This window comes from Lacerta agilis, chromosome 17, assembly GCF_009819535.1.
Source record: "Lacerta agilis isolate rLacAgi1 chromosome 17, rLacAgi1.pri, whole genome shotgun sequence".
Lineage (NCBI taxonomy): Eukaryota > Metazoa > Chordata > Lepidosauria > Squamata > Lacertidae > Lacerta > Lacerta agilis.
This window is the reverse complement of record NC_046328.1, coordinates 31,061,792-31,089,022: the sequence shown is the minus strand read 5'-3', so window position 1 is coordinate 31,089,022 and position 27,231 is coordinate 31,061,792. Positions and strand designations below refer to the sequence as shown.

Below are 27,231 nucleotides of genomic sequence, written 5' to 3'. Positions count from 1 at the left end.
GCAGCACAAGATCGGCAAGATGGCGGCTGCACGCGCGGGAGGCGTCGGAGCGTCTTCCCACATCCTCTATCCTTCCTTCCTTATATTGCTTCATGCAGAATATTTAGAAACAGATCCATGACTTCAGGGTGGGGCATTGCTTTTTCATGTAATCACCAAATTTTCCCCAACTTTTCTGGAATTTTTGGTCGCTGCATCCCCTGATGGAATCTGTTAATTTTGTTTAACAGTTGCAGCAGACTTGACTTAAAAATTCCAATAACTTATAATAAGACTGAACCTTGACACTATATATAGAACGCCACACCAGAAGGAAAAGAGATAGAATGAGAAAGTGAAACCCAGGCTCCTTCTGGCCTATTTTTATAGTCAGCATGAACCTTGACAGAAAGAGAAAAGAGAACCAGTTTAAGCCAGCTGTACTCAGCTTCTCTGAAGGAATAACCCAAACATCAGGAACCTTCTGCTTGTTTCTTTCACACAGAGAAGCTACCAGAAGCTTCCTGAACTCTCTTGAATTAATTACAGGTGGGTAGCCGTGTTGGTCTGCCATAGTCAAAACAAAATAAAATAAAAAATTCTTTCCAGTAAGTTGGCCTCTAAGGTGCTACTGGAAAGAATTTTTTTATTTTATTTTGTTTTGAATTAATTAGAATGAGAAAGATCTCTGCACATCAGATCAATACTTTCTGCACTAAGAAAAGCAAACTGACACTCCCTACTTCAAGAATAAAGCCATTGGCATTGGAATATGGCCTCCCCCAACAGTAACGAAAACAGATCCTCAGAAAGGAAATAAACTTCTTTTTTTGCCTTTGCCAATGGGGCCTCCTTTTTTTTAAGCAATGCTAGTGATGTGGATGCATTGGGGGATGCAGCCTCCAAGCTTTTAACCCAGCTATAAACCAATTCCTCCTCCCACCTCCACCCCCCGCCACAAACCAATTCCTCCTCCCACCTCCACCCCCCGGCACAAAACCCTAGAAGGAGCACGCAAGTCCTGTCCTCGTTCTTTCTGCTCGGACCCCGTCAGCCGCACAAATGCAGAAAACACATCTGCGTTAGCAAGGTTCAAAATCACATATAAAGCTTGATAAATGAGTGTCTGATTATAGCCTTGGGGGAAAGGGAGAGAGTTTATGTATGCCTTTTGGTGGGGTGGAGGAAGGGGTGGGGGAATCCGTAAGCAGGCATCTCCTAGCCTCCATTCTCTCTATTCCAGGTCTGGGCAGAGTCTCATCTCCTTTCCACGTTGTCCCAACAATTGTCAGAGGCTGGACTGAGGAGGAATGGTGGGAGCCGCCGCCCCCTTCTCCTGAACCTTCCCAAGGGCAGGAGGGCAGTAGTGATTTAGAACAGTGGTTTGCAGAGGGGCGTAGTCCGGAGAGGAAAAGCTGGGAAATACTGGGTGAGGAACAGCTAGAAGAGGAAACACCAGGAGGGAGACAGTTGGCAGATTCAGAGTCCTTAGACAACATTCCTGACCCCTTCGCCTAGGACTAGACGGGCTCCGAGGGTGATAGAATAGAGAGCGCAGCAGCAACAAGCTCAGGTTACCCGGGTGACACAGATTAATGGGGATGGAGGAGGGGAAAACCTTTACTGGGAGCACCGCCATTTCTAGAGAGATATGCATTCCTTTGTCTCTGGCTGTGATTACAGTATCTAACTGGTAAGAACGCTCCTTTCATTTGATCCAGCTTATCTACTGCCACCAGGGGAGGGATCCGATTCCCCGAAGCCTGACAACAATCAGGCTCTATCCACGATCTTGAGGTTTGCAGGGTGAGGCAGGGGGTTGATTGAGACTGCTTCCATGCATCCAGGTCACTTTGTGGGGAGAAGGCATTTCCCTTGCCCCTTTCCTCCGAGGCAGGCACCGGAGGTCTTCCACAGGTAAGTCTGGATGGAGTTGGCCGGAGCAACATCCTCAATGTAGCCAAGCTGCTCATCTGAGATGCTGAAAGGCACACTCAGGAAACACCTGGAGGACAGAGGAAAGGCCTGGGTCAGGCAGGGGTTGGGATAGCGCGGGGCACAGAACCACCCCTATCCCCACCAGAGTTGCCAGGAAAAGGTAGGAGCGCCCCTAGAAATTATATATATATATATATATATATATATATATATATATATATATATATATATATATATATATAGTAATTCCATTATTTATAACCCACTCATCTGGCTGGGTTGCCCCAGGCTTCCTGGTGGATTTCTGCACTACTGGGAAATGGGCAGACTGGGCATGCAGGGTGTCCCCCAGTTCAATCCCTGGCATCTCCATGCAGGGCTGGGAAAGACCCCCTCTTTGAAATCCCTAGAAAGCCACTGCCAGTCCCTGCAGACAGTTCTGAGCTAGGTGAACCCATGGTCTATGCGCCAGGTGACGAGCCCAGGTGGCAAGGTGGGGGGCGGGCAGGAAAAAATAATGTATATCTGGGTCCCAACAAGCCAGCAGTCAAAAGGGAGGCAGCTGGTGGGGAGGGGCAAACTGCCAGCAGGCTTGGCATCAGCTTTGCTTTCAACAAGAGGTAGGGTTGCCAGATCTCCAGGGCGGAACTGAAGCCTTCAAGTGTGTCTGGCCCGTTCTAGAGAGCCGGGATGAGGCTTGAGTCTCCATCTGGGTAAGAGCGCCTTTACTGTTTGTTTATCACTGTTAAGAAGACTGTGGATGCAGCTTGAAAGCCGCGGCCCAGCAGCAGCCAGCCTTAAGCTGTAGCATAGGTTCCCTGGGTCTCCTCTAGGTCATAGATTATCGCCATAGAATTGTAGAGCAGGAAGGGAGCACGAGGGTCATCCATCTCAACCCCCTTCAATGCAGGAATCTTTAGCCCAATGTGGGGCTCTGTGGGATGTATCGTCACTGTAGCAGTCAAATACAACACTTCCTGTTTCCTAGAGTGGACACACAGGGGAATGTTGCTCCAGACAGAGAGGACTTCCTGTCATACCTGTTCTGGAGCCTCCTCCCCCTGTGTGTGACCAGGTAGATGGGCATCAACCTAGCAGACCCTATAAAAGGGCTAGTCACGCAGCCGTCTTCCTCTTTTCGCCTTTTTCCATTTTCTCTTTTTCTCTTTTTCCATCTTCCTCTCTGCTGGCTCTTAGCCAGCAGCACAAGGTTCATCCTTGCACAGGATGGAAGCCGCAAGGCAAAAAGTCAGAGGCCTAGCTCAGACTTCTTTTCTCTGCAAATGTAACTGTAACCACAATATTAAAGCCTGCCTTCAGGATACTGCTGTGAACTGAATGTAAGTAAATTTACCATCACTTTTAAAGAAGACGGCTGTGTTGCTATTATTTTTAAGAGGGAAAGAAAGGGGAATTTACCAGGAACAATCCAATCTGGACAAGCCAGACTGAATTGCTCAACTTAAATGATTCTAACGAATCAACTTGCTTCTAGCAATGTGCAAGGGAATGTGCTCTGCTACTTGCTCACTGGGACGCGGGGGGCGTTGTGGGTTAAACCACAGAGCCTAGGGCTTGCCGATCAGAAGGTCGGCAGTTCAAATCCCCGCGACGGGGTGAGCTCCCGTTGCTCGATCCCAGCTCCTGCCCACCTAGCAGTTCGAAAGCACGTCAAAGTGCAAGTAGATAAATAGGTACCGCTCCGGCGGGAAGGTAAACAGCATTTCCGTGCGCTGCTCTGGTTTGCCAGAAGCAGCTTAGTCATGCTGGCCACATGACCCGGAAGCTGTACGCCTGCTCCCTCAGCCAATAAAGCGAGATTAGCGCCGCAACCCCAGAGACGTCCGCGACTGGACCTAACGGTCAGGGGTCCCTTTACCTTTACTTGCTCACTAGTGTGAGTGAGGAGGGATTAATCAATATATCCTGTCCTCCTTTCCTTAACATCCCCACTGGCTCGAACCCAAGACTCTGAGATTACAAGAGTCTCATGCTCTGCCGACTGAGCAGTTTTGCTGGGATGTGTGGCGTGCTCCACCCCCAAAGTTCTCCCGGGGCCCCCGAATACATGCTGATGGCCAGGCAACCTGCTCTTCCTCCCCAAGGCTGCACACTCACTTATTAAGCACAACCACCACTGCCACGCCATCCGGGCGTAAGAAGCCCTCGGTCTGTAGTTGGCAATTGCCCAGGAGGCTGTTGCAAGCCAGCAAGACTCGGACGGACCCTTCCGGGATGAACTTGCTGGGGAGAGAAAAGAGAAATTAGGAGGAGGGTGGTGGGAAAAGAGGATTGATTCCGTGCTCTATACCAGTGTTTTTCAACCTTTTTTGGGCAAAGGCACACTTGTTTCATGAAAAAAATCACGAGGCACGCCACCATTAGAAAATGTTAAAAAATTTAACTCTGTGCCTATATTGACTATATATAAAGTAATTCTCTTGAATTTTTCGATTTTTCCCACGGCACACCAGGCAACATCTCGCGGCACACTAGTGTGCCGCGGAACAGTGGTTGAAAAACACTGCTCTATACGGCAACCACGTCCACGTGCCATTGGTATATCTCCGCATCTGCATAAAACGTACAGTTGGGGTGCGTGGGGTAGGGGGAGTCAAGGGGGTGGGTGAGGGGTGAAGGGAGGGGGTTGGTCAGGGGTAGAAGGGCCAAGGGGTAGGCAGTAGCAACCAGGAGAGGCAACCCCCAGTAAATCTTGTCTTTGAAATACTACTAAGTATTGATCCAGAGCAGAACTCAGACATATAGTTAGCAGAGTAACAAACACATTGCAGGATTCCCCCCAAAATAGGCCAGAGGCAATTAATATTTTATCCAGCAGAGCTTTACTGCTACTGAAGGCAAATGAGCCTGATGCTCACAAATCCAATACATTCAGGATTGGCACCGTCAGTAAGAAATCCAGTTGCGGCAGACTTCACTTAAAAATTCCAATAACTTATAATAAGACTGAACTTTGACACTATATACAGACCGCCACACCAGAAGGAAAAGAGACAGAACGAGAAAGTGAAACCCAGGCTCCTTCTGGCCTATTTTTATAGTCAGCATGACCTTGACAGAAAGAGAAAAGAGAACCAGTTTAAGCCAGCTGTACTCAGCTTCTCTGAAGGAATAACCCAAACATCGGGAGCCTGCTTGTTTCTTTCAGATGGAGAAGCTCTCAGAACCCTCTTGAATTAAGTAGAATAGGAAAGGTCTCTACACATCAGATCAATACTTTCTGCACTACGAAATGCAAACTGACCTTTCTGTCTGTGTGAATGTGTGTATTGTTCCATGCCACACCAATCTCCAAGGGGAGCTCACCTAGGGTCTGTGTTTCTTTTTGGGAATGAGGGAGACTGATATATGGTTTGTTTACACATACATAGGAACCTGAGCCTATGACGGAGCCGTGTGCAGCATCAACAGCCCAAGATAATTATGACAATTAGCATTTTTAATTAAGCTTTAATTGTAATTACCAGAAGCAAGATAGCTATGTGAAAAGGTACCTTATGCCTGTTACAGGAATTTCCCCGAACCACCCAGTCCCACAAGCACAACACACACACACACACACACACACTTGAGTGAAAATAGTTCTTTCTCTATAGTGTTTCTGTTATAAATTCCTATAAATTCAACCGTATGTCAAATCCACACCGTTCCACCTTTGTTTCTCACCATGGAGGAAGGACTATGGGGAGGGGGAGACTTGGTGTGCTCACAAGGCAGCCATAATCCCCTAAACATAGCAGCACGTCCCCAGCGAGTTCTGCCAGGAGGACATACCCGTCCAAAAGCTGCCAGACGATGGGACATTTCACTCACAAAGGGTCCACCACCTGGAAATGGATTCGGCTCAGACCCTCCCCAGGCAGGGCAGGAAACTGTGAACATCCCAGTGTGAGGGGAGGGGTATGAGGGGGAATGGGACAGGTGTCAAAATACTCAGGTTACCACCTCCTACCCTCCCTTTTTGTGATGTAGCTCTGATGTATTTATGATGTAGTGATGATGTAGTTTTAGGGGTGTAGCTTGGGGATTAGGAACTAATAAAAGTTGGGGTCTCCTTTTGTTTGGGGCTTCCATCTTGTTCCACCTAGTGGCAGGAGTGGGTCCTGTCGCGGCAGTCTTAAATAAAGACCAAGCCTACTGGCTGCTGTTTTGCCCTGGCATTCCTGGCTGGTGTCCTTGTTTTTTTTGTCCAAGGTAGCCCTCAGATTTCTCCATTAACATGCCAGTACCATGGAGGCTCCTTCGCTGCCCCACCCATTACCCATCCTTGGTGGGCAGTTACAGCCAAAGTCACCCTCTGAAGCCTTACCTGAAATGAGCTAAGTGGTAGAACATGGGCTGCTTGTAGAACTCGTCTTTTGCAGCATTGACGATGATTGGGCTGTCCACAAAGTTTTTAATGAAGTTGGGCCCCCCGCGCATATCCAGGGCCAAGTTCCAGTCGATCCAACCCACAAAATGCCTGCTGATGTTCTGCAAAGGTTCGAAGGGCAAAGGTCAGCCGGGGAGGTGGCGGGGAGGAGGGGGTGGCCCAGCAGAGCCCCGCCCTTTGCCTGCAAGAGGTCCCGGGGGGGGTCCCCATCTCTGGGAAAAGACTTCTGCCCGATTCCCCCCAAAAACCACTTCCATCCAGCGCTGGATCTACACCGACCTGTTTAGCATTATTTCCCGCTATTATAATTATATTAGATACAGCGGAGCCTCGGTTTTCAAGTGTCTCGGAAGCCGAACGCCCAAAACCCGGAAGTAATTGCTTCCGTTTTTGAACGCGCCTCGGAAGTCGAACGGCTTCCGCTGTGTGTTTTTCTTTTTTCCCTCTCAATGGATTTTGCCGCCCGCCCATCGCTTCTCGGTTTTCGAACGTTTCGGAAGTTGGGTGGTCTTCCGGAACGGATTACGTTCGAAAACCGAGGTTCCGCTGTATGTCGTTCTAAAACATCACAGGGCACACGTGTTAATTAAAATGTTTTTTACCTCGGCTTTCCCCCCATCAAGGTAAGAACACATTGCGAACGTAAAGATGTAGGATGCCGTGTGTCCATCTATGTTACTGAAACCATTCATTAACGCTCCCTTAATGTTAAAGAACATGAGTGTAGATCCAGCCCTAACCTGCGTGGGCACTGCAGCGCGTTCGGTCACCCCCACTCCTCAGATGAAGGTTTTCGGAAAGCCCCCTCTTTTCAGCTTGCTGCCACAGTGGGCCCAAGGGTAGCAGCGCCTTACCTCCAAAATACTCTGGCTATACCTGACGCCCCGGTCCCAGCTTCCAAGGACGACGTCAATCGGCCCATAACCGTTACAAAATTCTGTGTAGAGCAGGAAGTAATTGGGGAAGAGGGAGTGTGCGGGCTCCACAGTCAGGCTCGGAAGGGTCATGGGATCCATGTACCAGTGGAATCCGATGCCTGCCACGTACCTGGCGGAACTGCTGTTTCCAAGGATCTGCCAAAGAGAGGCGGGGGAGGGCCAAAGCTTTCATTCTTATTTGCACTAGGGAGGAAAGAATTCGAGTGTCCTTTGCCTATCCCTTGGCTTGTGCAGTGGGCGGAGGCAATTTAAAAAATACTGTCTCCCACCCCCTACACCCCACCTTAAAGTTAATGGCAAGCTGGTATGTTTCTCCTTGCTCAGGCAAAGAGAAGATGGAGTGCTGAGTCAAAAGCAGTGTTCCAAAATGATTGGCTGTGGCTGCATACCCCTCAACTGCCCCGGTTTTGCCGGGGAGGTCCTGGAATTGGTAAAGCCATCACGACTTGTGACTTGAAATCGCCGCGAGGGAGAGAGCGGTGGTGGCGGCCGATTGCAGAGCAGAGGCCAGGCAGGGTCTCCAAGGTAAGTGCTTGCTTTTTTAAAAAAGTTAGGCTAGGAAGAAAAGAGTGGGGAGGGGAAAGGCATCGGATGGTTATGTTTCTATTCTTCTACCTAGTGTATGTGTGGAGCTTTGTGTCTGCATGTGATGAAGGGGAGCCATACCAGTGTGAAGGCGCCTCCTTGTCCGTTTCTGTTTATTGGTTAGTTTATCTAATAAGGCTGTTTCCCATACTATTTGATACTATTGGTCCATGATTACTCCTGACAGGTCTCTCCAGTGTCTGGCTATGATGTTTCTGGCTGCCGAGAGGAGGTGGGTTATGAGCTCTTTATGATGTGAGTGGGCATTATTATCTTGGAAGATGTTTAGTAGGGCCAGTTCTGGGGTGATCTCTAATACTTGCTTAGTTATTTTGCATATTTCTGGTATGATTGCTGTCCGGAAGAGTTGGATTTTGGGGCACTCCCACCACATGTGGAGGTATGTGCCTGTGGAGGTGCATCCTCTCCAGCAATTTGGTGAGGTTCCTGGGCGTATTTAGCGCTACTTTCCTTGGTGTTAGGTAACATCTGTAAGTGAGTTTCAGGGTGAGTTCTTTCCTTTTGCAGATATGGATTTAAAGGGAGGTTTAGACCACATTCTAGTCCATTGGGTGGGGTTAATCTCATAGCCTATGTCAACCTCCCATTGTTTTTTTTAATTACGTCAAGGGGGTTTGTGGGATTTTGGAGCAGCAAGCTTTGGAGCAGCAGCTTGTGATCCGATCCACATGGATCCTGCCTCTCAGCCCCAAACAATATAGTTGCCAGCTCCAGACAGGGCAATGCAGCCTGATGATGTCATTTGCCAGGGCTCCGCTGGGAACCGGAGGCAGAGAGACAAAGCGAGACAGAAAGGCATGGGCTTAAAAGGGCCAAGGTGCAGATTGGAGCCAGCGGCCGTGGTGAGCGAGAGGAGGGCAGGAGGAAAGGGAAGGAGGGTTGGTCCCCAGCACTTAAGAGTCCCGCCCGGTAATGTGTGAGGGAATGAAGAGGTGGCAGTAGCCCCTCTGAACATGTACAGAGTATTTCTGCGGCCTTTCGCTTTCCCCCAGCCAGTAGCACCTCAAATTCCTCAGATTAAAATGTGGGTCACATTGGTGGGATCAGTTTGGATGGCAAACTGGCTTTTCAGATCACCCATTGGGATTTGGTGGAGGCGGATGCCAGGGAGCCAAAAAGAGCCAATTTTAGGTGCAAGGCCACATTCCCACCATGCATTCAAACACCACGGCACCACTTTGAACAGCCATGACCGAGCACCTCTTTAATGCGAGATAGTGGACTGGGGACCTACCACTTTTGCCCAGTCGAGGACGTAGGTCCTCTGGTCATCAAGCACGATGAGCAGGACATCTTTGTGGGAGCTGGCGGCCAGCTCAGGGCCCAGGTCTAGGATGATGAAGTCTCTCATCTCTTCGGCCGTATAGCTGTTGACGGGGAATTCGCTGCTGGGCAAAAGGACAGCACTGACGGGCTCGTTCTGAGGTGTCACCGCCCAGAAGGTGATGTTGTGTCTGGCGTATTCATCCAGGAACCTGGACCCCAACAGAAGGAGGAAAGAGGGGATGTTAGCCCCGGCGCTCAGTCTTGCGCTTACCATTACATGAAAAGAGAAGAAGAAGAAGAAGAAGAAGAAGAAGAAGAAGAAGAAGAAGAAGAAGAAGAAGAAGGAGGAGGAGGAGGAGGAGGAGGAGGAGTAGTTTGGATTTGATATCGCGCTTTTCACTACCCGAAGGAGTCTCAAAGCGGCTAACATTCTCCTTTCCCTTCCTCCCCCACAACAAACACTCTGTGAGGTGAGTGTGGCTGAGAGACTTCAGAGAAGTGTGACTAGCCCAAGGTCACCCAGCAGCTGCATCTGGAGGAGCGGAGACGCGAACCCGGTTCCCCAGATTACGAGTCTACCACTCTTAACCACTACACCACACTGGCCAGAGCCAGAGCTATGGTTTGGGAGGGGGCTGCGAGGGTCTCGGGGATTTTCTACTCCGCCCCCAAATGTTCAGCTTTAAATTTAAATTAAAGTTTCTAGTCCTTTTGCTTCCAAAGATGCAGTGGAGCAGTTAAGTAATCCTGGACTTTGGGGTTAAAAGTCTGAATGGAGGCCTTCACCCTTTAGAATAAAAAGTTTTGTTGGTAATGGGCATATAACCTTCCTTACTGCATATTATTATTATTATTAGTAGTAGTAGTAGTAGTAGTAGCAGCAGCAGCAGCAGTGGCAGCAGCAGTTCTTGTTGTTGTTCTTGCTGCTGCTGCTACTGCTGTTACTACTCTTTCCTCCATGAAGTAAAGGTAAAGGTAAAGGTACCCCTGACCGTTATGACTCTGGGGTTGCGGCGCTCATCTCGCACTACAGGCCGAGGGAGCCGGCGTTTGTCCGCAGACAGCTTCCGAGTCACGTGTCCAGTATGACTAAGCCGCTGCTGGCGAACCAGAGCAGTGCACGGAAACGCCGTTTACCTTCCTGCCGGAGCGGTACCTATTTATCTACTTGCACTCTGACGTGCTTTTGAACTGCTAGGTGGGCAGGAGCTGGGACCGAGCAACGGGAACTCACCCCATTGCGGGGATTTGAACCGCCAACCTTCCGATCGGTAAGCCCTAGGCTCAGTGGTTTAGACCACAGCGCCACCCGCGTCCTCCATGAAGTGGGTTCTGGCAAAAGTGTTGGCAGGACCTGAGAAATTTCTGTCTGTTGGCAACGGAGGACAAAAGCTCTTAATATATGTCTTACATTCTGGACTTTTAAGTCCCACATTGCATTAATTCCTATGAATGGAACAGAAGTTGCCTTCAGCTGCAATGGACCTATTCCCCCTGCTGCTAACTTTCACAGTGCAGAAAATGCTGAAATCGGAAAGATGTCTATTACTCTGGTTCATTTCTCTTAATCAGATCTTGCTGCACTGATGATGCAAATGCACAAGTTGGACTTCTGCAGTGTAATTTATTTTGAAACTAGATGATGCCACTAGAGGTCGTGATGTACATTTCAAGTGCTGTTGATTTGTGTATGCTTTTCAACTAGGAGGCAGAATTTTGCACTGTGACCTGTCCGTTTGAATATTTCACATCAGCTAATATATCACATCCTCAAATATACACCATATAGTGCATATAATAATAACATTTTACTATGTTTTCATATATGCTATAAGCTACCCAGAGCAACTGGAGAAACCCAGGCAGATGAGGAGGGTATTATTATTATTATTATTATTATTATTATTATTATTATTATTATTATTTTAACTACCCTTCGCCCTAAGTTCCCAGGGCGGGTTACAACATTAAAACACAATTTGAAAAACAATTTGAAAAAAACTTGAAAAAGGTGGGTTCTAAAAATATACAGCTCAAGTGTCAAAAGCCAGGGCAAAGAGATGTGTCTTCAGCATTTGACGGAAGCTTTATAATGAAAGTTCCAGTTGGATCTCTGTGGGCAGGAACTTCCACAATTTAGGGGCTGCCACAGAGAAGGCCCTCTCCGAGGCTGCCACCTGCGAGGGTTGCTATTTTTCCAACAGTGAAAATCCGACTTCTTCTTCTTCTTCTTCTTCTTCTTCTTCTTCTTGCAAAGTTGTTGAGCTATTTTAAACGAAAATCACCTCCGACGGCATTGCCTCCGACTGCAGTATTCTGGGCTATGTCCAGGAAATTCTGGACATATGGCAACCCTACCCAAGAGGACCTGTAAGGAAGGAGGCGGCCTTTCAGGTGTTTGCGGCCTGTGTTGTTTAGGGCTTTAAACTGTGAGGACGGAGCATCCAAAATACTACGCTAAGGGTTAATGCTGTAGCATAAGGATGTCGCACCACAGAAGGCAGTGTTTTTCAGTTAGCTATCGACCACTGAGTGAGTTTTAACTGTGAGGGCAGCAGGCGTGCGGTTTGCATGCGGCCGTGTGCCTCAGAGTCAGTCTGCAAATATTAGCCGGTCTCAGATACGAATTCATGAAAACGTGTTTCAGAGACACAAGTTATTATCTACCCGCCTTGTAGATTCAACCTGACAAGGACAAATATGCCGAGTCACAGCTGTGCGCTCTTTTAAACCCTAACAGTGATTCCCAACCTTTATTTTTATTTTTATTTTTGGCCATTCCCCACCTAAGCAGATGTCAAGGAAATAAACAACGACCTGACTTTTAGAAGATATCTGAAGGCAGCCCTGTTTAGGGGTTTGATGTTTTATTGTGTGTTTAATATCCTGTTGGGCAGGATATAAAGGTAAAGGGACCCCTGACCGTTAGGTCCAGTCGCGGACGACTCTGGGGTTGCGGGGCTCATCTCGCACTACAGGCCGAGGGAGCCGGCGTACAGCTTCCGGGTCATGTGGCCAGCATGACTAAGCCGCTTCTGGCGAACCAGAGCAGCGCACGGAAATGCCGTTTACCTTCCCACCGGAGCGGTACCTATTTATCTACTTGCACTTTGACATGCTTTCGAACTGCTAGGTGGGCAGGAGCAGGGACCGAGCAACGGGAGATTCCCCTGTTGCTGGGATTCGAACCACCAACCTTCTGATAGACAAGCCCTAGGCTCTGTGGTTTTAATAATAATAATAATAATAATAATAATAATAATAATAATAATAATAATAATAATAATCTGCCACACACACCCCATGACATATAATTATTACTATTAAAAATGTGAAGTATTCATGTGGAGGAAGCCTAAAAGGCCATTCACTGTTAATAACTTATTCTCAAATCCCCCCCCCAATCAAATTGCCCCCCTTTGGGTCGTGTGCCCCACGTTGGGAACCATGGCTCTAAGCCAAGTATCTTGCACAGCCTTTTCCCCGAGAGAAAAACGGAACTACCGAAAAGGGTCAAACAAATTCCATGCAACTCTGTAAAGTAGAATTACCACATAAACAGCAGCATGAGCCGCTCGAATTGCAATAAGCCAGCCTTGTTATTCTGGGACCCCCCCCCCCCGCTCCTTCTGCATACAATAATCTATTAAACATTAAAAGCTTCCCTAAACAGGGCTGCCTTCAGATGTCTTCTAAAAGTCTGGTAATTGTTTTTCTCTTTGACATCTGATGGGAGGGCGTTCCACAGGACGGGTGCCACTACCTAGTAGGCCCTCTGCCTGGTTCCCTGTAACTTGGCTTCTGGCAGCGAGGGAACCGCCAGAAGGCCCTCAGCGCTGGACCTCAGTGTCCGGGCAGAACGATGGGGGTGGAGACCGCTTGGCCAGCGTCTCGAGTTGCTTTTCCCCACGTCTTAATTCGGGGCCTGGATGCCAGCAGCATTGGGCTGTCTGAAGCAGCTTCAGGCCATGGGTCTCTGGCATTACTCATCCCACCCTCCCTTTCTCCAAAGAACATGCGTGCCCATGTGCGTTGGTGGACCGTCGGTTGTTACCTGATGAAGTAGCGGGCCCACGTTTTGTGGTACCTGTCTCCGGCTTTCCCCTTCAGCTTCGATTTGCCTTCCACGTTGCCGTTGAGCCTCATCCAGCCAGGGCTAGACCACGGACTGGCAACAAGGGAGAGGGGTCGCTTAGATAAGGCCAGCATGCGTTGAAGGAGAGGGATCTATGGGGAAAGGTGATGGGAATCCAGTGAGCAAATCCAGGAGCATCCCAGAGATATTAGGGCCCAAACCTGAGGCCTAGCGGGCCAGCCCCAGCGACGACATCGAGCAGGGCAGGTTAAGCATGGGGCACAGTCCCTCGGGGCATGGCATTCAAATTAAAAACACAGCGTCTAAATAAACGAGGAATTTATATCGCTGGATGGAAATGGATGCAAACTGTAGCTAAAGGTCCAGCTGAAGGGAGGGGATCCTTCCTTCTTAACCTGCTCAGGGAGGCTGGGCGGAGATTTTGCTCTCATCCACCTGGGAGGTGAGCAGGAAACACCTGCCCAAGTCGGGCTTGGGTGTCTGGCAACATCCCCAGCCCCACAAAAAGACACCCCACTGGCCAGGCTCTCCTCTCCTGAGTAGACTCTGAAGGAATTGCATAACCCCCTGGAGACTGAGAGGATTTGTAATTTTAGGGTGTGTGTAGGGATGGAGATGAAATCCAGTTTCAGTGTATCTGAAGAAGTGTGCATGCACACGAAAGCTCATACCAAGAACAAACTCAGTTGGTCTCTAAGGTGCTAATGGAAAGAATTTTCTATTTTGTTTCGACTATGGCAGACCAACACGGCTACCCACCTGTAACTAAATGCCGTTTGGTTTGTGTTTCAATGCAATACGCAGTAATTCACATGGGCTGAGGCAGAGAATTATCTGTTGGAATTGGCACTTCTCTGAAATTTGCAATGGGGTTCTCCAACCAAATAACGTTTATCAAAACGTGTCTATTAGGGGAAAACGTTGGGGTGGGAAATGCACATTGTATACATATGTATATACATATACATATACATATACATATACATATACATATACATATACATATATATGTATGTATATAGGCATATGTATATTATATGTATATGTATACATTCATGAAAATAAGATACAGAAATGCATCATGTTAGGGAAATCTACTTGCAGAAATGTGTACAGTGGTACCTCGGAAGTCGAACGGATTCCGTTCCGGAAGTCCATTCGGCTTCCAAAACGTTCGGAAGCCGCGGAAGCCACATCGGGTGTTCGGCTTCCAAAAGAGCATTTGCAAACTGGAATGCTCATTTCTGGGTTTGCAGCCAAAACGTTCAACTCGCAAGGCGTTCAGGATCCAAGGTACGACTGTACTTTAGGGGGAAATGCATCTTAAAATGCTGGTGGTTTTTCACGAACCTTTTCCTGTGCCTGATCCACACAGCTACATTTCAATTTTTTTAAAAACGGAATTTCTCGTTGTAACTTCAGCTCTTCGTTGTTGTAAAACAAGCCTGAACTGCCCTGAACTGCAATTTTGTTAAGGGTGCTGAGAGTTCTTAGGGCCAGTCAGAAGCCTTTCATGGCTGTTGAGAGCAGCATCATATAAAGCTTTCATTTTGTGGTGTGAATGTGGCCTCAGGTTGGCCCTTGGAGAAGGGACTCTGCTATTGGTATCTGGGAGAACCACAGAAGGGGAGCAGAGGGCTCCTTTTTCAAGCTGGCTCCACTCACTCTGAACTTCGTGTCCTCCTGCGCCAGGCTGAAACATTTCAGCTCAAAGTCGTCGGGGCAGTCGTCGTCGTAAGAGTACGGGTGAGTGGAGAAGTCCGAAAAGCCAATGGGCAAGCGCAAAAGGTTGTACTCAATGCCTGCAGCGAGATGGGGAGGGAAACGGGGGGCTTTAAGTGAATCAATTTATGGATTAAATAAATACAAAATGCAAACCTCTGGATTTGCTTACCGTCTTCGGAGAAGTAGGACCGGAGCAAGCGCTCTTGGGCTGCTGGAGACAACTGCATGATATTAATCGCGACCGCGTCTGTGTGGGAGCCACCGAAACCTTTCATGCACTGGTACTGAACGCAGGGATTGTAGGAATACAGGAGCCCTTCAGAGGAGGTAGAGATGGAGGAAGTGAGTTAGGTCTGAGAGAAGAGGAGGTTACTAGAAGAAGAGTAGAAGAGGAGTTTGGATTTGATATCCCGCTTTATCACTACCCGAAGGAGTCTCAAAGCGGCTCACATTCTCCTTTCCCTTCCTCCCCCACAACAAACACTCTGTGAGGTGAGTGGGGCTGAGAGACTTCAGAGAAGTGTGACTAGCCCAAGGTCACCCAGCAGCTGCATATGTGGAGGAGTGGAGACGCGAACCCGGTTCCCCAGATTACTAGTCCACCGCTCTTAACCACTACACCACACTGGCTCTCAAAGCCTCCTTCCTTCTGACCCGATCTCAGCCCCCAATTGCCTCTAACCCAGCCCAGAATTGCCCCGAGTCCATTGCAGTGGGGTGGGGTGAGGTAAGAAATAGATGCTACTTCTTCTTCTTCCTCTGCCCTGACTGAGAGCAGGAGGGTTGACTCCCAGGGCCGTCTTTACCCAGGGGTGTATTGAGCTGCTATGCAGCAGCGAGGTCCGGAGCACCTTTGATGCGACTGATGCGAGAGCCAGTGTGGTATAGTGATTAAGAGCGGTAGACTCGTAATCTGGTGAACTGGGTTCGCTTCCCTGCTTTGAGACTTCTTCAGGTAGTGATAAAGCGGGATATCAAATCCAAACTCTTCTTCTTCTTCTTCTGATCTCGCGCCGCCTGCCTGCCAGCGGCAGTCAGGCGGCGCGAGATCAGTCGTGTCAAAGGAGCCGCTGACCCCGAGTGAAACATTGCAAATTGCGTTTCAATTTCATCACTTACAGATCAAGGTCGTTTAGAGAAATCGTTAAAAAAATGTTTATTGTCACTAATTGTCGGCATTTTCTTTGACTTAGAACTTAGGGCTCTACCACACATGCGTTTCAACACGCGATTTTAGTTCTCCATTTCTGCAAAAACGACAAATGCTAAGCAAGAAACACATTATGGAGTAACTAGAAATACATGGGGGCTAAACTAAATTTGGGGGCACTGGGCGGATCTCTGCACCCCGGCAGCGCATATGCTAACACTCCTGCCAGGTGTTGTTTCGCCAGCATGTTAGGGATCGACCTAGGAGGCCCACCCTGACCCAGGTATTCTGGGATCAATGTGAAATCAATTCTCCTTGCCCCGCAAATTGGCCTGATGTGGTTCGGGGTTTGGCCAAATGTGGTACACGGTTGTGACGGTAACATATAAAAGTGCTGGAGTTGAAATGGTTAAACAGGTTATCCAAACAGAAGCCAGAGGGGGTGGAGTCAGAGGGAGGGGCGGAGTAGGAGTTGAGAGGCAGTTGAGAGTTCAGTTGTCAGTTGGGAGTTTGAGTTCGTTGGCAGTTTGGGTGGTTGGTTGGAGTGGGAGTGAGTTGGGAAAAAGTCGATAGGACGAGTTAGAATAAGCTGAGTCAGGAACAGTTAGAAGCAAGGAATATAAGTAAAGCAGAAAGGTGGTTTAGGGAGTGAGAGCAGGGAGAAGAAGTTACAGATCTGGGCAGGCACCTCATGATTGTAATTAACTGAGAACGTCTATGAAACCACACGCTTGTTAAGCTGCAATAAATAAACAGAATTTTAATGTTTCAATTTAACCCTGACTGGACTCAGTATTGTACCAGGTAGGGCCTGGTTGGTGGCAGCGAGAGATAGAGTGGTGGTACAGGGATCAATAGACAGTGAAACGTCTGGGGACCCTGTGCGATCGCCACAGCGGTCCTTTATTGTGTTATAAAAATTCTAAAGCGTCACGAATAAAATCAATGTTCCTAAATGCACAAGGTAAAGGCTCATAAACCGCATGTCTGAGGTAATGCAGGAGAGCAATCCAAAAGACATCTTGGCTCTCTTAAAAAAATGACCCCAGATTATTTTCTCTGCAGTAGAAGGAAAAACATTTCCCAACAGTTCTTTTCACTTGCAAAATCCTTCCAAGTTCCTGAGCATGGATGGACTCCTCGCATGAATAGAGGAGCTCTGGGACAATTCAAGAACTACCGGTAAGCTGTAATTGCCATTTCAAAAGAATGGCCCAAACTGGCCAGGATGGGACAGTCAGCAAGCATTATCAGGTATCTTGACAAACAGGACACAAGCCACACTCTCTCTGTTGTAGATGTGCTTGTAGGTGGCGTTTGGCTAAGGGGCCGGGCAGTTTCTGAAACCCTTAAAAATGGTCACACATCTTTGTTCTGGGTCCCCTCACCCTCTTGCAAGGTGGGGGCAGCTCTCTTGCAACAGAAAAATAAACATCTTCCTTACTTTGACTTGTTCCACTCATTCTCCTCTGACCAATAATGAATTTAAGAGTTCGGCTGTCAAAGCCAACCCCAAATTCTTATATCGATCTACTGTATTTTTATTGAGAGTGTTTGCACCCTGTTCCAAAAAAAAGGCTTACATGCAAGAAATTAAAGCATCACAGTTCTTGTCTGCAGGCTTACAATCTAAGAAAACATGACACACAAGGGGGACGGGACAACAAGGGAAGAGAGTAGGAAATTAAATTCGGCACCAGTTCTTAGGCAATTATAATGACCAGCTGGCACAGCTCAGGGTCAAGAAGTAGCTGATGGAGCTGGGTTTTGGGGGGAGCTGATGAGCCGCACTTCCCATCTCTCTTGCTGGTGGCACGGCTACTCCCAGGCAACAGCAGAGAGAGAGGAGGCCTGATGGAGCGGCAGGTTTCTTCCTCCAACCCACCTGTTTAGAGAAGGCCCTCCTTACCTGAGCGTCTCCTGTTTGCCAAAAGCTTTCCTTCCCTTCGCTCCAGGCGCTTGCCAGCCTTGCTGCTCAGGTACTTGACGAAGGTGCCCTCGGGCGGCAGGGAGAGGGGGCCCATCATGTCGCAGTAAGTTGCGTTGCAGACGCACACCATGTCGCCAGGGCTGACATACTTGGGCGCGCAAGGGAAGCTCACTAGGTGAGAGGTGGAAAAGACACAAAGCTGAGCAGGAGGGTCGAAATGGAGCCTTTCAGAGAGGGTGCTCTGCACATGCTCCGAGGTGGCATTCCCTAACATATTTCTTGTTACAGGTAGGTAGCCGTGTTGGTCTGCCATAGTCAATAAAATAAAATAAAATAAAATAAAATAAAATAAAATAAAATAAAATAAAATAAAATAAAATAAAATAAAATAAAATAAAATAAAATAAAATAAAATAAAATCCTTCCAGTAGCACCTTAGAGACCAACTAAGTTTGTTCTTGGTATGAGCTTTCGTGTGCATGCAGACGAAAACTCATACCAAGAACAAAAGGAATATTTATTGTTGTGGCTGCTGCTGCTGCTGCTGTTCAAATTTAACAACCAATAACTGTTTACAGACCCTCCAAGTGTCCTTATTCTCCAGGGACAGTCCCGGATTTACAGACGCCGTCCGTTTCTGTTTTGATCCCAGAATGTCCCGCAGTTCCTTAAAGGTAAAGGGACCCCTGACCATTAGGTCCAGTCGTGTCCGACTCTGGGGTTGCGGCGCTCATCTCGTGTTACCGGCCGGGCCGAGGGAGGTGGCGTACAGCTTCCGGGTCATGTGGCCAGCATGACTAAGCCGCTTCTGGTGAACCAGAGCAGTGCACGGAAACACCGTTTACCTTCCCACTGGAGCGGTACCTATTTATCTAGCTGCACTTTGACGTGCTTTCAAACTGCTAGGTTGGCAGGAGCTGGGACCGAGCAATGGGAGCTCACCCCATCATGGGGATTTGAACCGCTGACCTTCTGATCGGCAAGCCCTAGGCTCTGTGGTTTAACCCACAGCACCACCCGCATTCCTTAGGACGTTCCTATTTTCATTGGAGAAATGTTGGAGGTTATGTGTTTAGCCAGGGCATTTGCTGACTGAAGGCTACTGTTCCAGGCAACTCAAGATACCTGGATGGGAAGATTGCTTTTAGCCGTAACAGCTTTTAGAATGTTTGTATTTTATTTTATTTTTTAACATAAATAGCTTTGGGAATGTTTTAACTGTTTTAAGATGCTTCTGTTGTGTTTGTGCTTTTAAATTGTGCCCTGGGCTCCCTTGGGGAGGAAGGGTGAGGTATTATTTCAACAAATTACAAAATAATAATTGTGGTTTCTCTTTTTTCCTATCTTAAGTTCAACTCACCACATTTCCGCACCAAAAATCCGCCCTCACAAGAATCCGTCATCACTTTCGCATTTCTCTCAATACGCACATCTGTGCATATAATCTTGCTTAACAGCACAGACATGTTTGTGGCAAGCGGCCCTAATATAATGCATTTCTGCATCTTGTTTTCACTAATATATGCTTTGCATTGCACATTTCCTCCATATCATAATGAAAGCATCAAACAGCACATCAGGCAAGTTTGATCTGGGTCTCGGAAGGGTGCAGCTAATCATAAATTAGTTAATTGCTATTGCAGTTAATTGCTATAACTGCTGTAGGGACGCCCACAGATTCCTCAACATTAGTATAGAAACCAAAAAATAAAAAATTGAGAAATTCTGGTTGTACACACTGGAAACATTAACACTACAAGGCCTCAGCCTAGAGGACAGCACCAGTGTCCCTTGTCTTGCACCCCCTCCAACATCTCTCCGATGAAAATAGGGATATCCTTCAAAAACGACAAGCGTAACAGTCTGGGATCAAATCAGAAACTGTGACTTCTGTAATTCCAGGACTGTGCCTGGGAAATCAGGACACTTGGAGGGCCTGCTATTTCCTGAATTTACATTAATACAGGCAGAAAGGCAAGGATGCTATTATTATTAATAATAATGATAATGATAATAGAATAATAGAAAAGTTGAAAGGGACCGTGAGGGTCATCTAGTCCAACCCCCTGCAATGCAGGAATCTTGTGCCCAAGGTGGGTCTCGAACCCACGACTCTGAGATTAAGAGTCCCATGCTCTGCCAACTGAGCTCTCCCCCTCTGCTGTACAGATGAGCAGATAATAATCTACATGCACATTTTTTGTCCTCTTTTGGGCTCTTCATTGGCACTGTTCAAACTGGATCAACCCAAGGGGGCCCATCTAATCCAGAACCCTCTTCTCACGGGGCCCAGCCTTCATGGGAAGCCTGCAAGTAAGGCCAGGGTGCAAGGGCACTCCACCCACTCGGGATTCAGAGGCACATGGGAGCTGTAGTTCAGCAGTGCTCTAGGACTCCGTGTCAGGGACTGGGCAGAGGAGGAATGGTGAAGACTCCCTCCCCAGCATGACTCTTCCAGAGAAGTAGAAGGCAGCTCAGAATTACAACAGGGGTTTGAGGGAGATCACAGCTCAAAGGAAGATGAGGGGGAAAGTTGGGAAATAATGGGAGAGTGCAAAATATGGACTGAAGCTCAACATCAAAAAAACTAAGATCATGGCCACTGGTCCCATCACCTCCTGGCAAATAGAAGGGGAAGAAATGGAGGCAGTGAGAGATTTCACTTTCTTGGGTTCCACGATCACTGCAGATGGTGACAGCAGTCGCGAAATTAGAAGACGCCTGCTTCTTGGGAGAAGAGCAATGACAAACCTAGACAGCATCTTAAAAAGTAAAGACATCACCTTGCCGACAAAGGTCCGTATAGTTAAAGCTATGGTTTTCCCAGTAGTAATGTACGGAAGTGAGAGCTGGACCATAAAGAAGACTGATCGCTGGAGAATTGATGCTTTTGAATTATGGTGCTGGAGGAGACTCTTGAGAGTCCCATGGACTGCAAAAAGATCAAACTTATCCATTCTGAAGGAAATCAGGCCTGAGTGCTCATTGGAAGGACAGATCCTGAAGCTGAGGCTCCAGTACTTTGGCCACCTCATGAGAAGAGAAGACTCCCTAGAAAAGACCCTGATGTTGGGAAAGATGGAGGGCACAAGGAGAAGGGGACGACAGAGGATGAGATGGTTGGACAGTGTTCTCGAAGCTACTAACATGAGTTTGGCCAAACTGCGAGAGGCAGTGAAGGATAGGCGTGCCTGGCGTGCTCTGGTCCATGGGGTCACGAAGAGTCGGACACGACTGAACGACTGAACAACAACAACAACAATGGGAGAGGAGGAGGAGGAGGAGGAGGAGGCAGAGCCGGAGCGGCTGGCTGACACATTATCACTAGAAAGCATTCCAGACCCACCATCTCTCAGAACCCGGTGAGCCTTAAAAGTAATTGAATACCATCACAAACATTAAAGGATAAAAATGTGGAGAATCCAGAGGAGATTAGAAAATGTTTTCAGAAATTTTACAAACAATTGTACAAAGAAGAGAAACAAGAGGAGAAAGTCATTGAACAGTTCTTGGAAAGGAATGGATTGCATAAAATCCCAGAAGAAAAAGCTGTATTACTCAACCACCCTATCACAAGTCAGGAGATAGAAGAAGCAATTAAGAAAATGCAAAATGATAAAGCCCCAGGACCAGATGGATTGACTGCAAAATATTACAAGAGTTTGAAAGATTGGTTGATTCAACCATTAACAGAAGTATGCAATGGAATGTTAGAGGGATGTCAGGGAAGTCCCCTCCCTTCCACTGCAGCCGGGAATGGGACTGGCATCGCAGAAGCTTTTAGAGTATAGAGACCCTCGTCCGCTGTTTACGAGCTCCCCCTCCCCCTCCTCTGGGAGCCCGCATGGTTCACATTCCTCAGAGGGGGAAAGAGGGGGGGAGACAGAAGAGCGATGCGGAGACTTAGAGCCGGAACACCACAGGGAAAGCAGGGACAGAGGTCAAGTTCTCATGCTACGTGGTCGATCACAGAGGGGGAGAAGGAGGGGCTTCAGGTTCCCCAAGTTGCTTTGTTGGAAGGGAAACCGAAAGAGTTCATTCCTGGACACTGATGAGTAAGGGAAAGGACATCTGAGACTTTGCTTTGCTGTATATAGCTTGCACAATAAAGAACTTAGTTTTTAGAAGTTCTTTGCCTTGGACTGTTACTCATGAGCAACCACTAAGCGTCCTTACAGGGGAGGTAGGGCGCTGGACTCATGGAAAGAAGCATATATCACATTCATTTTGAAACCAGAAACTGACAAAACACAGATGAAGAATTACCGACCAATATCACTTTTAAATGTGGATTATAAAATCTTTGCGAATGTCATGGCCACAAGGTTAAAGAGAGTTTTGAAGGAATATATCCACAAAGATCAAGCAGGTTTTTTACCTGGTAGACATATGAATAGTAACACAAGGAATATTGTGGATATATTGGAAAGGCTGGAGAAGAAGATAAATACAGAAGCTGCTTTGATGTTTATAGATGCAGAGAAGGCCTTTGACAACATTTCTTGGAGTTTTATGAAGAAGAATTTGGAAAAGATGGAGGTCGGCCAAAGATTCTTGAATGGCATAAATGCCATCTACAAAGAACAAAAAGCAAAATTTATAATAAACAATGTGATATCCGAAGAAATTAGAATAGAAAAAGGAACGAGACAAGGCTGCCCTATCTCCCCCCTACTCTTTATAACGGTTCTGGAGATCCTACTGAATATGATCAGAAGAGAACAGTCGATAAAAGGAATTAGGGTGGGAGAGAAAGAATATAAATTGAGAGCCTTTGCGGACGATCTAGTGCTCTCCCTACAAGATCCAGAAACCAGTGTGGTTAAAGCATTAGAGACAATAGAATCATTTGGACAGGTAGCAGGATTTAAGCTGAATAAAGCAAAGACTAAAGTTCTAACTAAAAATTTATCAACTATGCAGGTACAGAAATTACAAGCTCAAACTGGACTTAGTTTTGTCAACAAGGTTAAGTATCTGGGAGTGAACTTGACTCCTAAGAATCTGAACCTGTTCAAGGACAATTATGAGAAACTGGAGTAAGATAAAAAGAGATTTGGACATATGGACTAGATTGAAATTGTCTTTGATGGGCAGAATAGCAGTTATTAAAATGAACGTACTACCAAAGATGTTGTTTTTATTTCAAGTGCTTCCGATTATTGACAAGCTGGATTGTTTCAGAAGGTGGCAAAAGGATTTATCTAAATTTATCTGGCAGGGGAAGAAACCCAGGATAAAATACAAGATTTTGACAGATTCTAAGGAAAGAGGTGGATTCTCACTGCCAGATCTTAGAATTTACTTTGAAGCTGCAGCCTTTTGCTGGCTAAAGGATTGGTTCAAGCTAGAAAATACTGATGTTTTGGACTTGGAAGGACATGACAATGTATTTGGTTGGCATGCTTATCTTTGGTATGATAAAGTTAAGGCCCACAAAGCTTTTAAATCTCACATTATCAGGAACGCTTTATATCAGGTTTGGATTTGGAACAAAGACTTGTTAGAGAGAAAAACCCCCAGATGGGTATCACCAGTTGAGGCTAAGGCCTATAAGAGACCTAATATGCCTGCAAATTGGCCAAAATATGCAGATATACTAGAACAAGAAGGTCAGAACTTCAAACTGAAAACTTACGAACAATTGAAAGAGAAAGTATCTGACTGGCTGCAATATTATCAGATAAATGAAGTTTTTAAGACGGACAAGAAGCAAGGCTTTCAGATAGAGAAATCCAAGTTGGAAATGGAGCTAATAGAACCAAGTACTAAAAATCTTTCCAGAATGTACAATTTGTTGCTAGAGTGGCATACGAAGGATGAAATGGTTAAATCAGTTATGATTGACTGGGCTAAAGATGTTGGACATAACATAATGTTGGAAGATTGGGAGAGGTTGTGGAAGGAGGGTACTAAGTTTACTGCATGTAATATGTTAAGGGAAAATATCATGAAAATGATTTATAGATGGTATTTAACTCCAGTTAAGTTGGCTAAGATGTATCATGGTTTGTGTAATAAATGCTGGAAGTGTAAGCAAGTAGAAGGTACCTTCTGTCATATGTGGTGGACGTGCCCAAAGTTAAAGGACTTCTGGGAGAAGATTTATAATGAGCTTAAAAAGGTGTTGAAAAACACATTCAGTAAGAAACCAGAGGCCTTTCTGCTGGGCATGACCAACTATGAAATCTCCAACAAAGATAGAACATTCTTTATGTATGCCACAACAGCTGCTAGGATTTTAATAGCTAAAAACTGGAAAACTGAAGAACTACCAACAGTGGAAGATTGGCAGATGGAGTTGATTGAATACATGGAACTCGCTGAACTGACCGCGAAACTCCGAGACCAGAGGGAAGAAACGGTGCAGGAGGATTGGAAGAAATTCAAAGACTATTTGAAACGACGTGAAAAGATAGACATTTGAAATTAAAATCAGAGGATATATAAGGCTGCAGTAATGTTAGAAGTTAGATTAAGATAGGATATAAGAAGTAGTAGAAATGGGTTATGTTTATTTTTATTAGGATTAAGATTATAGATAAATGATGATTATTGTTTATAAAGATTAATATTAGATGAGGAGGAGGATTTTATAATGTTATAAAGTTACTAAAGAAGATTAAAAATGAATGCAGAAGAGAGGATGTGAGGAGGTCCCAAAATAATGTTAGGAATAAGACAAGAATAGTTGAATAAGTGTTTGTTTGTTAGTTAAGATTTTTGTATTGTTTGTAGTTTTATAGTTTTTGTTGTTTTGTAATTTGTATTTTGTTTTATTGTTAAAAATTTAATAAATTCTTAATAAATTAAAAAATTAAAAAAGTAAGAGAGCAAAGGGTTCAGAAGCAGAGGGGCCTCAGCGCCACCCGTAGAAGCGATGACGAATGAGGAAGTGGAGAGAAGTGTTACGGAAATTATGGGGGGGGTCACCCAAGCAAAGTCTCCTCCTGAGTAAACTCATTGGGGTATGGAGTGATGCCCTTAAGAGGAACCATCTCTCTGCCATGATCCAGTAGGTGAGAGACCACATGCACAGGGAAATGCCTCAGCAGGTAATCTCTGGGTGCTTCAGGAAGCCACTGGGCTAATATCCCTCAGCTGGGATCCCATTGTTCTCTCCCAGATAAGTGCTCAAGGTATCCTTGCCAATACTTACCAGTAACACCAATTCACATTGGCCCAGGGCTATCTCCCTGATATTGCTCTGTTTCCCCCATATGCTAATCTTGTTTTTCCTATATGTTAATCATGTATAACCCTTCCCTTTCATGATGTAGTAATGATGTTTCCAAACTGTATTCTGGGATATGATAGGAGTTTTCAAAGTTCTTGTAACACTGCTCTGGTTGTGCAGTTTGACTGTAACCTATTGCGCAATAAACCCTGTCTTGTCCTTGCTCCAGTGGCTGGACTTCTTTTATTTAACTCTGCAGAAACCAGTGGGCTTATCCCCAAGGGCCAGGTGCCTGGGCAGTTCCACACCTGGGATTTTTACAGAAGGGCAGGGGAGATTTACTTGGGGCAGCGCCATTATTCCAAGAGGCTGCATTTCCAACCTGTAAATATTTTGTTTGTTGGTTGGTTTGTTTGTTTAAATAATACAGCAAAAAAAGAGAACATCAACACAAAGGGGAGGGGAGAAATTTAAAAAGAACAAAAACCACAGTTCAAAAACATTGAAAACAAATATATTTGTTGTATAGTACTTCTCCCACCCACCTGCAGCTTCCCTCTGCCACAATTCGACTTCTTTAAATCTCTGTCTCCACATTTATCCTTGCATTCTCCAAATATACCGTTGTTTATGCTTCTTTATAATGTATGAATTGGATTTCCAATTCATACATATACTTTGCATTTTTATCCTAAGCATATTAGCAGATCTTCCTTAGAAAAATACAGTACTTTAACATACAATCTTCGAAACATTTTTCTCTCTCTCTGTAAATATTGAATAAAAGCAGATGGTAAGGACTTTTCCTTATCTGTTCCTTGGCAACCGGGGTGGGGTGGGGTGGTTCCTCTACCGCCTGACACTCCAGCTCCTATCAGCCCTGGTCAGAATGGCCAATGGGTAGGGATGATGGGAGTTGCAGTCCAGCAGTGTCCTTGGACTCCGACTCTCATGAGCTTCAGCAGCGTCTGGAGGGCACCAGCTTCCCCTCTCCCTGAAACAGAGGGCTGTTCTCTCTAGAGCTGTTCCCATAGATCAGGGGTCAGCAACCTTTTCCAGCCGTGGGCCAGTCCACTGTCCCTCAGACCATGTGGTGGGCCAGACTATATTTTTGGGGGGAGGGAAATGAACGAATTCCTATGCCCCACAAATAACCCAGAGGTGCATTTTAAATAAAAGCACACATTCTACTCATGTAAAAACACCAGACAGGTCCCACAATTAACCCAGTGGTGCATTTTAAATAAAAGCACACATTCTACTCACGTAAAAACACCAGACAGGTCCCACAATTAACCCAGAGGGGCATTTTAAATAAAAGCACACATTCTACTCATGTAAAAACACCAGGCAGGTCCCACAATTAACCCAGAGGTGCATTTTAAATAAAAGCACACATTCTACTCATGTAAAAACACCAGACAGGTCCCACAATTAACCCAGAGGTGCATTTTAAATAAAAGCACACATTCTACTCATGTAAAAACACCAGGCAGGTCCCACAATTAACCCAGAGGTGCATTTTAAATAAAAGCACACATTCTACTCATGTAAAAACACACTGATTCCCAGACCGTCCACAGGCCGGATTGAGAAGGCGATTGGGCTGCATTCGGCCCCCGGGCCTCAGGTCGCCTACCCCTGCCTTAGTTGATCCAGCCCAGCAGCGCTCTTAAATCCTTATGTCTCCCCCCACTCACCTGTGGCATCTGTGACCTCCTGAAGGAGGAAGAAGAGGAGGAAAAGGCTGGCCTCCACAGTCCTCATGATGCTTTCATCAAATCTTGAGAGAGGTCACACCTATTTGCAGAAGGGATGAGACCTGCTTATCAGGAAATCTCTCTCTCTCTGTCTCACATACACACACACTTTGACGTAACCCAACAACTGCCTTGCAATGTGACAAGACCCAGTGCAAGATAGGGAGCGTTTTCCAACCTATGTGCTATGTTGCCTTCTGCAAAACTTTCCAGAGGCGGTGTGCCAGTGGTGGGTGGAGCCCAAGTGGAAAGTGGGCGGGGCAAATAATGCCA

At 46.4% G+C, this 27,231-nt stretch overlaps 1 protein-coding gene across 1 annotated transcript; it reads right to left on the bottom strand.

Annotated features, from left to right (window-relative positions):
• Nucleotides 1–1,718: 1,718 nt before the first annotated feature.
• Nucleotides 1,719–26,965, bottom strand: LOC117039155 (lysosomal acid glucosylceramidase-like). Its single transcript, XM_033136224.1, has 10 exons — nucleotides 26,899–26,965; nucleotides 18,001–18,192; nucleotides 15,111–15,257; nucleotides 14,882–15,018; nucleotides 13,175–13,347; nucleotides 9,089–9,329; nucleotides 7,165–7,383; nucleotides 6,248–6,411; nucleotides 4,036–4,161; nucleotides 1,719–1,984 (listed from the first exon to the last, which is right to left on the bottom strand). Exons 1-10 carry the CDS (start codon nucleotides 26,963–26,965, stop codon nucleotides 1,828–1,830), a joined length of 1,623 nt encoding a protein of 540 aa, XP_032992115.1. The 3' UTR covers nucleotides 1,719–1,827.
• Between the last annotated feature and the right edge of the window lie 266 nt (nucleotides 26,966–27,231).